Below are 13,001 nucleotides of genomic sequence, written 5' to 3'. Positions count from 1 at the left end.
GCACAAAGTAAAATTTTGGATACCTTGTTCCAGAATTAAAAGGGCCTAAGCCCCTTGGGAAGAAGTCAAGAGCTTGTCACGAGCTGTTTTATGAAACCAAGTGGTGCTAGCACTTGTTTTATTATCACAAGGAGGAATATGGACTGTCATTAACTCCAGGTGCTGTGTATTCACTGCTCAAAAGACATGGTAGAGTGCCTACAGATGTTCAGGGAATCTGGAAACAATCCCAATTTTTACAACCCACAGCTCAAGACACCACATCCTGGAGATTGGAAGAAATCTGGACCAAACGTCCTTCATGGGTACCCAGCTGGACTTGGTGAAATGTCTGTTTATAATCACCACCTTAATAATTGCTGTGTGGTCTTAGCCAGCACCAAGATTCAGTGTTGAAGCTGTTTTAATGCCTTACACTCTGAAAGGAAATGTAAATCTCAAGAGACTGGTTCCCACAAGGAACTTAGAATCAAGAAGAGGAGGGATTTTGTAAGGACAGGAGAACAGCACAGCCTTGGAGAAAGAGGTAAAGGATGTAACTCAGGCAAAGAGAAGTCATGAAAAATGAAGAGAAGTCAGCTCAGCTCTGCAAGGCTGACAAAGCAGAAGTTGTGCAAAATGAGGATATTTCCCTCACTCAAAAGTGAGGGTCAAGGAACATGCCCCTAAAAAGGACACGGAATATTAAAAACAAAACCACGTAAGGACTCCTGGTAAAGGATGTGACTGCACAAAATAAAGTCAAGTAAGCTGGGATAGCTAATGAATATACAATTAGTGTGTATGATAAAAGCTCTGTTCATCCAACACTGTCAGACTTGATTGGAGGAAGTATCCCCCAAACAACCAGTGCTGCAATAAAGAATGGCAGACATGCCCCGTGCTACACGTTGAACAACAACTTCTAATCATTTTCTTCTTATTTTCCTTCTCTAAATCCAAAATCAAAGGTTGGAAAAGACCTCCAACACCCTCAAGCCCACCTCTCAGCAAAAAAACTTTCACCCCAAAGCAGGCAGCAGCAGTTTCACTTTCACACTGCTGCCGGAAAACACATGATTTCCAGGAAAGCAGTAGCTGCTCCCTCACTGTCCCTATAAAAGGGGAAGCAGATCCCTCCAAAGGAGCCAGAGCTGTTTGGGCTGTGCTGGACCTGTCCCAGCCCGGGAGCTTCAGGGCATGGAGGGAGAAGGTAGGGGATGGGGATGGGATGGGGATGGGGATGGGGATGGGGATGGGGGTGGGGATGGTATGGGCAGAACCAAACCTCCCAGACACCCATCAGCCAAGGCTGGGGTATCCCCAGGGCGAGCGAGGTTGGAAGAAAACATCCCTGTGTTTTTCCCAGCTGGCTCTGCCCTGCACATCATCTCCAGAGCCACCCCCACCCACAGCCACCCCCCAGAGCCCCCCAGGTTTCAGAGCAAAAAAATACAGTGCCAACTTCAGCCTCATCCCCACTGGAGCAAAAACATGGAGAGGGCTGGGATTCCTCCCCTGTGGCACCTGGGCAGAGCCACCCACCCCAATATTACCAAAATATTTCAGTTATGTTACTTATTTGCTTCCACCCAACACAGCCCGAATTTCCCCGAAGACAAAGTCTGCCCAATACCCAACAATGCACAGGGCTGGAAATATGAAAGGGAAAATCGTGGTGGCTGCTCCAGGTGTTTTCTGAAGGGAGGCCCCTCCCCAGGCTGTGCCAGGTGGCTTTTAAGTTGTTTTGCCCCCAGGGTTCGCTGACAAAGGAGGTAACACCTCCCTCCCTGCCTCTTCCACCTCAGCTCTCCCCCCACACCGGCCTCTTCCCCAGACTGTCCCAGGGCTCAGCCCCAGCCCCGACCCTCCCGTGGCACGAGGGACACGAGGTGATGGCTGACCACACTGGAGAGCCTCCTGCAGTGAGAGAATATCTTTAACAATCGAAATAAATGAAGAAAAGCTGTTTTTAAGCAGGCTGATGGGAGCCGGCGGCAGCAGGGAGCGGGATCTCGTTGCTCTCCTGCCTCCTGTTCCCGGTGCTTTGCCAGGGCTGGGGCGATGGCGGGGCAGGAGAAGAGGGGGCTGAGGGCAGCGGGTGGGCTGCAGGAAGCCGCCGTTGCTGGCACCGCTCTGCGGGAGCTCGGGGGAGCCGTGTGCGCTGCGGGGGCTGAGCTGGGAGGGGGCCGGGCTCGGAGCGGTGGGAGCGGATGCCTGCTCTCCCCCGGAGGCAGGAGCGGTGGGACTGATGCTGGGGGGGTTCCCGGCCCCGTGCCGCTCCTTCGGGAGCAGGGCAGCTCTGTTGTGATGAGAGGCAGGCACAGGACATCCCACTTTGTCCCCAAGCCCAGGGGGTACCGCTTCCACCCCATGCAGGGAGGGTGGGATTCTCCTCTCTTACAGTCTGAGCGGCACCACCCAGAGCGCTCCGGTCCCTGGGACAGCCCCACAAAGGCAGCAGTGTTCCCTGAGCCCCTTCCCTTGGGCAGGGCTGGGGAAAACACTCTCGGAGGGCTGTTCCCGTGAAATGGGGTGCAGGCATTCCCATGGCAGGTCCTGCTGCCAGCCTTGCTGCTTCCCTCCTTTCCTTCCAAGGAGGAGCTCGATCCCGAGTTATGCCCTGAACGTGCTCAGTGCCTCTCTGCGGGCACTGACACAGCCACATGGGGCTTTTCCCTATTCCTGCAGCAATGGGAAGCCGTGCAGGGAGTGCCAAGGGTGCCCGGGGGCAGGTTCAGGGTGTGGCTGGGCTGGAGTTAATGTTAATGTCCAGGGCTCCATTGGGAGAGAATTTGGGAGTGCACAGGGCTGGGACAAGTGGCTCAAGTGGACAAGCTCCTGCAGTGACCCTGAGCCAGCAGTTCCCTTCCTGAGCAGCCGTCCTGCACTGAGGCTCTGCTGCCCAGGGAGCAGCTGGACATGAGCCCACCAAGGGCACTTGGTCTAAACCCCTGCTGTGCTCTGCCAGCACACCCAGCTTTCCTCTGCTGCTGAACTGCCCTTATCTCCAGCCAGTGTTTTTTCCTGCTTCTGCTTTTCCCAGTGGAGAAGGGTTGGCCTGCAGTGCTCCCTGGAATGAATCTGCCATACTCATGAGTTGCTTTCTCCTGACTGTCGGCTTTTCTTCTTTAGGATTTTGGGCCTTTCCTTCCTGGTGCGTCACACCTGAGTTCTCGAGGGGTTCCCATCTTCTTCTCCATACCCTGCTGTGTACCCCAGGCCTATCCCTGCTGCTGTGCTGTGTCCCCTGAGCTGCTGCCGGTGTCTGCTGGGAAGCCAAGGCTGGGAGCAACGGGAGCATCTGCTGCGAGGTGGGTGAGGGCAATCAGAGCCCACTCCCCATGCATACCTTGCCCAGATCTGCATGGTCTCCTAAGGGAAAGCTGCCCCTGAAGGCTCTGGAAGGGTGCAGGAGCCCAGTCCATGGCTCTGGGATCAATACCTGTGCTGGTGACAGTGTTGTGGCCTTGGCATTGTGGAATGCTGTTCCAAGCATTCAGCTTGGAACAGAAGCTGAATGCTCAGAAGGATTTTTTTTGCAAGGAATAAATCTCCCCAGTATCCAAGTGAACTGAGACTGGGACTATTCTCAGAATTGTGTGACAGAGTCAAAGCCCCAAAAGTTAAGAGGCAGGTGCCCAGCTGAAGGTTTGCAGGCACTTTTCCTCCTGTCACCAGAGATTTTAAGCCCAGTGGCTCCATGGTGGCTGTGGCTGGGATGGCCATCAATGGGCACTTGGCTGATGAGGCTGTGAAAAACATGGTTCACTCTCCTGGTAAAATTTAAAAGTTTAATAAGGACAATAGGAGACAAAGACAATAAAACAAAGATCTGTGGCCAAGTGCATCATGGCACTCAGCCAAGGGCACATCTGCTAGTTTGGAAACACCCTTCATATACCACTTCTATTGCATCAGCCTCTTGCATACTTAAACTTTTCCCCAAACTAGTTTACAAGTTCTAAGAACTGGTTAGCATGGCTCCTCCTTGGATCTGCCTTTTTAGAGCATGCATAGTTCTTGGTTTTAGTGGTTTTAGTCCATTTTTACCATCACCTCCAGTTCTTGGGCTTTGGTCCACACTGTCTTGAGAGGGTGAGTGCTGATATTTGGCATATCAGTAGCAGGTCCTTATCATGTTCCTTGGATATTATCCCAACCAAGCAGATATTTAACACAGGTGTATATATATATCTATATCTATATCAGCTACTTCAAAGTTTTAGGTAACAACAGAAAAAAAACCCTATATCTCTCCAGCAAAGTTACTTTAACACCACACATATAGAATCCATTTAATTATTTGCAAAAAGCCAATACTGTAATATACATTTATAACACGACCCTCTGTGCTAACGAGCAGCAGATCATGGAGGGCACCTCTCTGAGCTGCCTAGCCAGGAATGCCCCCGGCTGTCTGCACTTGTGGATTGAGGAGTTCTGCTGGGAGGATGTGGGTGATGGTGAAGATATCACCCTGGTGTAATAAACAGGACCAGGAGACCAGCTCCTTTCAAGAGGCCTTTCTGAAGAACAGCTCTTGGCTGGGGAACCCGAGGGGTCGCGCACACCACCGCTGCTCCCACAGGATGACACTGAGGAGGAGAAGTGCAGCTTTGTCTCTCGGCAGAGCTGGGGCTTCCGTCCTCAGGAGAGTCCTCAGGAAGACAAGGTTGGCTTGTAGTTTAGGGCTGTCATCCAGACTGAGTACTCCTGAAGTTATGGCAACAGGACAGAATCCAGCTCTGGTCAATGGTGGGTGATTCCCTGTGGTGCTGCCAGGTTAAAATCATAGTTCATGTGCTAGTTTGTTGTTTTTAAGAGGGTCCACATAGTACCAACAGCCCCTCATTAAATTCAGTCTGGGTGCAAGTCCTTCTGGGAGCAGGGGAAGTGGTTCCTGACCTGAGGGAAAGGGATACAAATACAGGGGTGCAAGTCCTTCTGGGAGCAGGGGAAGTGGTTCCTGACCTGAGGGAAAGGGATACAAATACAGGGTAAGATAGTAACACTAAACAGTGGCAACCAAAGGCGAGGCCCAGAACTCTTAACATTCAATACTCAACAACAGACCAGCTCTTCAAATTAAGACCCTATCAACTTCATCAACACTAACTAACAATTACTACTCTGAAAAAAAAGAGCTTCTGTCTCCAGGGTTTCATTTCTCACACAGGGCAGGTTGTGTGGCTAAGTCTGTGTGTCTTTGTGTGTGTCTCTGTGTGTCTGTGCTGTCCCTGGGACACACACTCAGCTTCAGGGTTGATCCTGCAAACAGGAAAGCAACAGGCACATCCAGGGTGCTGGGAAGGAGACCCTGGCTCTTGTGCCATCCCAGGCCTGGCTCCAGCAGCTGGGTGGGAGCAATCCCCAGGGCTGCAGCTGCTGCAGAGCCTCTGCCAGGAGCGTGGGGCCTCTGACAACACCTTAGGGAAAGTCTCTGTTCTTCCTCCACAGCCATGGCTTCACAGGAGGACACAAAAGCGTGGGATGCAAAGGCACAGCTCCTGGCAAAAGAATTTGAGAAGGAAGGACTGGATGCTAGATACTGGCTGCCCAAAGCTTCACAGATCCTGGGAATCAAGTGCACAGAAGCCCTGCAACATCTGCAGTATGAGGACTACCTCAAGCTGGAGTGTGAAGTGCAGCATCCCTGGGAGAAAAAGGCACTCCAGAAACTCCTGAAAATAAGCTTCACAGATCCTGGGAATCAAGTGCACAGAAGCCCTGCAACATCTGCAGTATGAGGACTACCTCAAGCTGGAGTGTGAAGTGCAGCATCCCTGGGAGAAAAAGGCACTCCAGAAACTCCTGAAAATAAAAGATGACAAAATGACCACTAAAGAGGTGCAGAAGGAGCACTTGGAGAAGACAAAGCAAAGACAGGAAGAGGCCAAAAAAGCCCTGAAGGATCTGACAGAAATGCTCAAGAGCCCCAGCCACAGCCAGGATGCTCTGAGGGAGAAAGCAGAGACTCTGTGGCGAGCCATGGAGATTCCCAGAGAGTTCTGGCCACAGCCAAAGAAGCCCTTGGAGGATATGCTGGAGAGCATCCAGAAGCAGCAGGAGCAGCAGGAGCTGTCAGCAGGCAGGAAGGAGAACATCCCTGACACGGAGGTGCTGAGGCGGGCGTCAGGGGGACTGGCCCTGCAGGGCATCTACAGAACCAGCAGACCTGAAGATGTGCTGGCAAAGCGAGAGCAGCTCCTCAGGGTTCCTGAGGGGTTCCAGCTGGCTGGTCCAGAGCAAGGATCGCTGCTTGAGAGGAAGGAGTTCTCCTCCTCTGCAGCAGAATCCACTTTCACCAAGTCCATGCAGCAGCTGGGGTTCAGCATGAGCGTTTCTGCCAAATGCTCATTCGGGGGCTTTAGTCTGGGTGAGAGTGTAGATCATAGCAGCTCCTCACAGTCACAGGACACCCACCAGTCCCACTCTGAGCAGAGCTACTTCCACCTTGGTGAAAATGTGTGAGAGCTTCTTCAGCAGGTTTGGGTCCCACATAAACCAGGGTCCCCTCCACTTTGGGGGGATATTCTGGTGGAAAGCATCTACAGAAGGATTCCGAGCTGAGCAGCGGGAAGAGATGAAGCGACAAACGTCTAAAGCACTGAACAGTTTTGTTGGCGCCAGCTGGGGTGGCTTCGGGGCCAGTGTAGAAGGGACCCTGGGTGTTTCTAAACCCAGCTCAAAGGCTTCTGTCCAAGGAAGAGCCCGAGAGAGTTCTCATAAAGCAATTCAGCTCTACGTGGTCAACACCGGGGGCCCAGCAGACACAGCTTCCCTTCCTCAGTGGAAAACGGGGCTCGTGTCTGATAACACAACGTGGTGCGTTATCGACCGTGGCTTTGAGCTGATCCCAGTGTGGGACGTCATCCTGTGCAATCACTGCAGGGATTTTAAGTCTGTTGGTCAGATGAGCAGAGCCCTCAGGGCTGCGTACAAAGCGCTGACGAATCAGAGCATTGGCACCGTTTTTGGAGAGGAGCTGGGCAGTGCAGTGCAAGAGGCCAGAGATTTCATGGGGACTGTGACAGCCTGGGAGGTGACCATGGATGAAAAGAAGCTGCTCATGCTGATGGAGCTAAAAGATTATCTGAGTGCAAAAACCAGGAACCCCAGTGTGTGGATCAACGTGTGCCTGTCGAACAAAGCCCTGCAGGACTTCCTGCTGAACACCGTGCGGAGCTGCCAGGAGTCACCTCCAGAAAACACCACCTCTATCAAGGTAATGTTGAGAAGCCTCCTGAATCCTCATATCTACTCTGTCAAGGACTTCCCTGAGGCTTCCTCCATTATGCAATGGATCTTCCAGACTGAGCACCCGCATCCCAGACCACCCAAAGTCTCTGAGCTTCAAGAGCTCATCAAGACACTGCAGCAAATGAAGGAGCACATCCATGCTGTCACCTACAGACCAGGAAGCTCTGCTTCTGACGTTCATGAAGCAAAGATAGAAGCCACCCTGACCAGCAGCCTCACCATTTACTCCTTACTGCAGTCTCTCCAGGAACAGGCTCAGAAGGACATGGAACTGTTGGTGCTCTTGATTGTGACCAGCACAGGGTACCAGGTGGAAAGCAGCACTTTTCAGCACCTCCTTGGACACCCAGAAATTCAGTACATGGCTGAGGAAATGGAAGTGGCACATGCGGAGTACGTGAACCTGAAGGAGCAAGATGCCAACAGAGCTCAGGCCTTCCTCCTGCTGACAGGACTGATTGTGACACCTGAAAGTCAAAAGCTGTCCCCTGAGCAGAAGAGGGAGCGTTTAGTTTTCATGGAAGATCACATGAAAGGCTTGTGGTCCACACGGATAAAGAATCTCCTCCAAAAGCACAGTGGAGACGAAGACTGGGAGAGGCTGGAACGGGACTTGGACTCCTTGATCAGTGCATGCTTGGATGACAAATGGGAGGAACAGAGGATGCAGAACATACTCAGAGACCTGGAAGACACTTTTCCGACACCTGAGGCCCCTTGTCAGTCCCAGTCCAAGTCAGACAGCAGGGAATCCAAAGCAAATGAAGCCATTGCAAACCAGGAGTTCCTCCAGTTGCTCAAGCGCCTTGGACTGGAAAGTCACTATCCAAGGAAAATGGGGATGGGAGATTTCCGCACCATCTGCAAGACATCTCTGCAGGACAGCCAGCCCAGCCAGGACAAGGAACTGCCATTGTACTTCTTGCAAAAGCTGTTAACTGTGGATTACCGGGTGAGGTACCTGACTTATTGGGAAAGGAGCAACCCAAAACTTGCAGCCCTGCCACAAACCAGGAAGCAAGACAACCAACAATCAGACTCCTTTGAAAACTTTCTTGATAAGCTGATGGAAGTCGCCCCTGAACATGCCAGCAGGGACGACCATGTGCACCCCATGGACCTGCAGATGGCCATTTTCCACTGTGCTGATGACTTCCTGAGACAGACCCTGGCAACCAAGCTGGCGTTCTGCCAACTGGCGCTGCCTCTGCTGCTGCCCAACCCGAGCACTTCACACATCGAGTTCCCGCTCTACGCCCTCAGCCAAATCCAAAGGAGCTGGAAAGAGGTGGAGAAGTCAGGAAAGCAGGCCCAAATAAAGAGTTACAGTAACAAACTCATCTTTCAGGCACAGACACCCATTGTGTCCTTCATCCGCATTGGCAGCTCCGCCTCCTCTTCCAAGTCCCAGCTCCTGAACGCTCTGCTGAGCAAACGCAAACACGACACTTTCTTCCACCGCCACTGCAGAGGCAGCACCAGACAGCGTTTGCTGATGGAAGGGCTGGTGGAGATCGCCTGGTACTGCCCCCGTGCAAGCCCTGATGACATCTTTGAGCGCTGCGTGGCTTTCTGTAACCTGCATGGAGACGCCAGGGATCACGGAGCACAGCTGCAGTTCCTGCAGGAGATATCTGCTGTCAACGTGGCTCTTGTGTCTGATTGGGAGCACATGGACAGCAGGGGGAAAAAGCTTCTGAACTGGCTGTGTCAGTCACAAAGTCCTTTGGTTTGTCTTCTCACGGAAAAAGAGAACATTGCAGCTGGACAAGTCAGCAAAAACATAACAATAGGGATCAAGAACAGAAATGAAGCAGAACTGATGGAGCAGCTGACCAAGACAATTGGGGATCTCCTGGAAGGGTGTAATCCATGTATCAGCCTGGAGGCCTGCATGGACAAAGCTCGCCAGCACGGATTCACAGTGGATGCAGATCAACCCGCGTGTGTGACAGGCAAAGCAAAGGCAAAGGAGCTGGTGGAGCTTCTGAAGAAAGAGAAGCTGTCTGAGATCAAATCCCGGCTGCTGCCACTTCAAGGAAAACTGTGGTACCAGTGGTGCCAAAAGGACAAAGAACTCACTCGCTTGCAGGAGAAGAGGAACAAGAGCATCGAACATCACCGCAGCCAAATTGAAAATGAGAAGAAAGCAATAAGAAGAAAGCAACTGGAGCAAGCTTTCCCACTCAACCCACTGATGAAATCATTCCTTGGCTTTCTCCAGGCCCAGCCAGCAGATACCAAGAAATACTTCCTGCAGTGGATGAAGGTCTTTATTGACGAACTGTCCTGTGGTTGCCTTGAAGAACTGAGGAGAGACTATCACAACTTATGGTCTGAAATCCTATCAAGAAAGAAAAGCAAGAAAAAACCCAGTGGCAATGATGCATTGGTGAGTCAGTTGGATGCCCTCTCTGATGAAATCAATGATTCATCCATTGGCCTGGAACACCTTCTTAGAGAGATAGGGCAAATTTATGAAGCTCTGGAATTAATAAGCTGTAAGAAAGACAATTTTGTCAAACTGCCGGAAATTGCAGCAGAGCTGATGGATTTAGGATATTCTGTGGAGCTGATGGATGGGGACGCTTCTTACCTGCCCTTGCGCTGGGTGGGAGCAATCTTTGACAGCTTAATTGAGAGGCTGGGGGACAAACGAGTGTTTGTGCTCTCCGTGCTCGGCATCCAGAGCACAGGCAAGTCCACCCTGCTGAATGCCATGTTTGGTCTGCAGTTCAACGTCAGCGCAGGGAGATGCACACGCGGAGCCTTCATGCAGCTCATCCCAGTGGGCAAGGAGCTGCAGCAAGACTTGGGCTTTGATTTTGTGCTGGTGGTTGACACAGAGGGGCTTCGTGCCATCGAGATGGCCAACAAACAGTCCCTGAACCATGACAACGAGCTGGCCACCTTTGTCATTGGTGTTGGCAACGTGACTGTGATCAATATCTTTGGAGAAAATCCCTCCGAAATGCAAGATGTTCTCCAGATCGCTGTGCAGGCTTTCCTGAGGATGAAAAAAGTCAATCTTTCCCCAAGCTGCCTCTTTGTCCACCAAAACGTGGGAGAAGCAACTGCCAAGGAGCAGAACATGGAAGGACAAAGGCGCTTGCAGGAAAAGTTGGATGAAATGACCGTGGTAGCTGCTCAGCAGGAATTCTGTGACGTCTCCTCCTTCAGCGATGTCATTGCCTTTGATGTGAACACCCACATTCACTACTTTGCTCACCTGTGGGAAGGAAACCCCCCAATGGCACCACCCAACCCCACCTACAGCCAGAACGTCCAGCAACTCAAGAGCAAAATCTTCCAGGCTGCCAAGAATCAGTCGCAGCACAGCATTTTGAGGCTCTCGAGCCTGAAAGATCGTATTGGTGACCTCTGGAATGCTTTGGTGAATGAAAACTTTGTTTTCAGCTTCAAGAATTCCCTGGAGATTGCTGTGTACAGGAAACTGGAAAGTGCCTTTAGTCAGTGGACATGGAGGCTGAGGAGTCACATCTTAGATGTACAGATGAGACTGGACAACAAAATTCGGAATGGGGACAGGCAGAATGTCACCAGAGAACACCTTGAAGGGCTGGTGCGAGAGACAAGTGATGCCATTGAGAAAGAAGTGGAAAAGTATTTCAGGGAAGACAAAGACTGTGAGACACTGATCCAGTGGAAATCAAGCACAGAGCTGAAGCTGAAAGAACTAAAAGAGACGCTTCTTCATGAAACAAAAAAGAAATGTGAGAATCTTATTGGGCTACAGAAGGAGCAGAGGAAACTGGATGCAAGGAAGTTGCAATATGAAGATGAGCTCCTGAGAAAGAGTCGGGAGCTGGCTGTGAGTCTGAAAGGAAAGAGCCTCAGGGAGAGAGAACTGATGGACAACTTTACTCTTGTCTGGAACAAGTGGATTGCTGAAGTCTCGCGTGAGGTTCGCCCTCCAGAACAGGTGGATATTGATGCAGAAATTGAAGATGTCCTTGTGGAGCACTTTAAGGAGCCGGGTATCCATGCACGGATCAGGTCATTTCCCAAAGACAGGGGATTTTATTTGGATCCAGAGAAACACATCATGAAGAAAAGGTCTTTTAGCTTTTTCCCAGATTTCCGGAGCCTTTCCAATGCTGATGTGATCAACTTTCAGCACATCACAAACAACATCATAGAGTGTGTGATGGCAAACATTGATAAGAAGGAAGAGGAGAAACAGGATTACAGTAGAAATTTTATTCATGAAATACTCAATGAAGTACAGAAAGGTGTGATCTCTGTCCCCAGCAATGGAAAATGTACATTTAACAGAGAGTACATTATCGATTTGTCTCTGTATCTGTGCACAATGGCAGCAGAAAGGTTTAAAGCCATGCACGAAGCATTCCGAAAGGCAAATGACCCAGTGGTGTACCTGAGCAGCAAGAGAGAAGATTTCTTCCAGTGTTTCCAGATTTCCTGCCAAGGAGCCACTTCTGGCACAACTTTTGCTACTTTCCTTTGTGAAAAAATTAAACCAGCTCTTCTCCAGGCGGTCTCTAAGAGGACGGCTAAGGACATCGCTGAGGACATGCAGGGCCAATTCCCAGATTTCCAGGGCAGCAGAGCCAATCTGGAAGTTTGCATCCTGAAATACCTGGCAGAACAGGAAAATTTTGAGTATTTCAAGGAGTACCTTACGTCTCCAAAACGGTTTTGTAAAAGTTATATTGAGACACAAGTTAGGAAGCACTGTTTAGACGGGACAAGGAGGCTGGGGATGTATTTAAATTCCTCACTTAATAATCTCTATCGAAGCATCCTGTCAGCTGTTTCTTCATCAACCCAAATTGTCAAAGACAGAAAAGACAGGGAAGACAAAGTCTCTCTCTGGCTGGATGAATTTTGCAGGCAACTGACAGAGGTGATCAACTTGCCCAGAAGTGACCTGAAGGGCATCGAGCACCAGGAGGTCACAGACATTGAGTTTCTGAGCAGTGCCATTTCAAAAGCTCTGGATGACCTGAGGGACAAGATTATGAAAGAATTGGCTGATGCTGACCTGAGCTGGTTTTCAAGGCAGCCTCACACCATCCTGGCAGAGCATTTTTCAGGGTGCTGGGAGCAGTGTCCCTTTTGTGGGGCTGTCTGCACAAACACAATTCGAGATCACGATGGAGACCATCAGCTGGTCTTCCATCGCCCAGAAGCTTTGACGGGATTCAACTGGAATGAGACCGACCACCTGGTCACTGACATTTGTTCCAGCCTTGTTGCAAGTGACTGCGCATTCAGAGTTGGTGACAATGAATGGATCCCATACAAGAGATACCGTGATGCTGGACCTCCTTTTTCCACTTGGAACATTCTTCCTGATTCATCCATGCAGGCGTACTGGAAGTGGTTTGTGTCTCATTTCAAGACACAGCTGGAAGCTCTGTACAATGGGAAATTTCAGGGTAGAGGAGAAATCCCTGAGGAGTGGCAGAAAATTACCAAGGAGGAAGCACTGTCTGAGCTGGAGAAGCGTTAGGCCATGTCCATGGGGAGGAGGAACCACAAGAGCTTTGTAGTTTAGGAGAACTTTGTACCAGGTCTCCACAAAATGATGACACTCTCAAACCATGTTCACATAACAGCATCTAACTTTTCCCAAGTTCAGAGAAATAATGTTACTGTGGCCATCGCTCAGCAATGCCTCACTTCATGAGAAAGCCAGAATCCTCCTGCCTTCTTGCCTGATCTTCTTAAAGCACCTTCTGAAGCTCAAGAATCAGAAATCCTTGGTTCATTAG

The 13,001-nt window shown here is 50.6% G+C and overlaps 1 protein-coding gene across 1 annotated transcript; it reads left to right on the top strand.

Moving 5' to 3' along the window:
- The first annotated feature begins 3,120 nt into the window (after window positions 1-3,120).
- Window positions 3,121-12,995, top strand: LOC121336467 (interferon-induced very large GTPase 1-like). Its single transcript, XM_041405612.1, is given in 4 exon segments — window positions 3,121-3,293; window positions 5,440-5,648; window positions 5,779-6,431; window positions 6,433-12,995. Coding segments are annotated over 3 exon segments (7,167 nt in total). The 5' UTR covers window positions 3,121-3,293; window positions 5,440-5,441; the 3' UTR covers window positions 12,740-12,995.
- Window positions 12,996-13,001: the final 6 nt, after the last annotated feature.

This window comes from Onychostruthus taczanowskii, unplaced genomic scaffold (assembly GCF_017590055.1).
Source record: "Onychostruthus taczanowskii isolate IOZ18803 unplaced genomic scaffold, ASM1759005v1 scaffold238, whole genome shotgun sequence".
In the NCBI taxonomy this organism is placed as follows: domain Eukaryota; kingdom Metazoa; phylum Chordata; class Aves; order Passeriformes; family Passeridae; genus Onychostruthus; species Onychostruthus taczanowskii.
The sequence above is the reverse complement of the archived record's forward strand: the minus strand, read 5'-3'. Positions and strand labels throughout refer to the sequence as shown.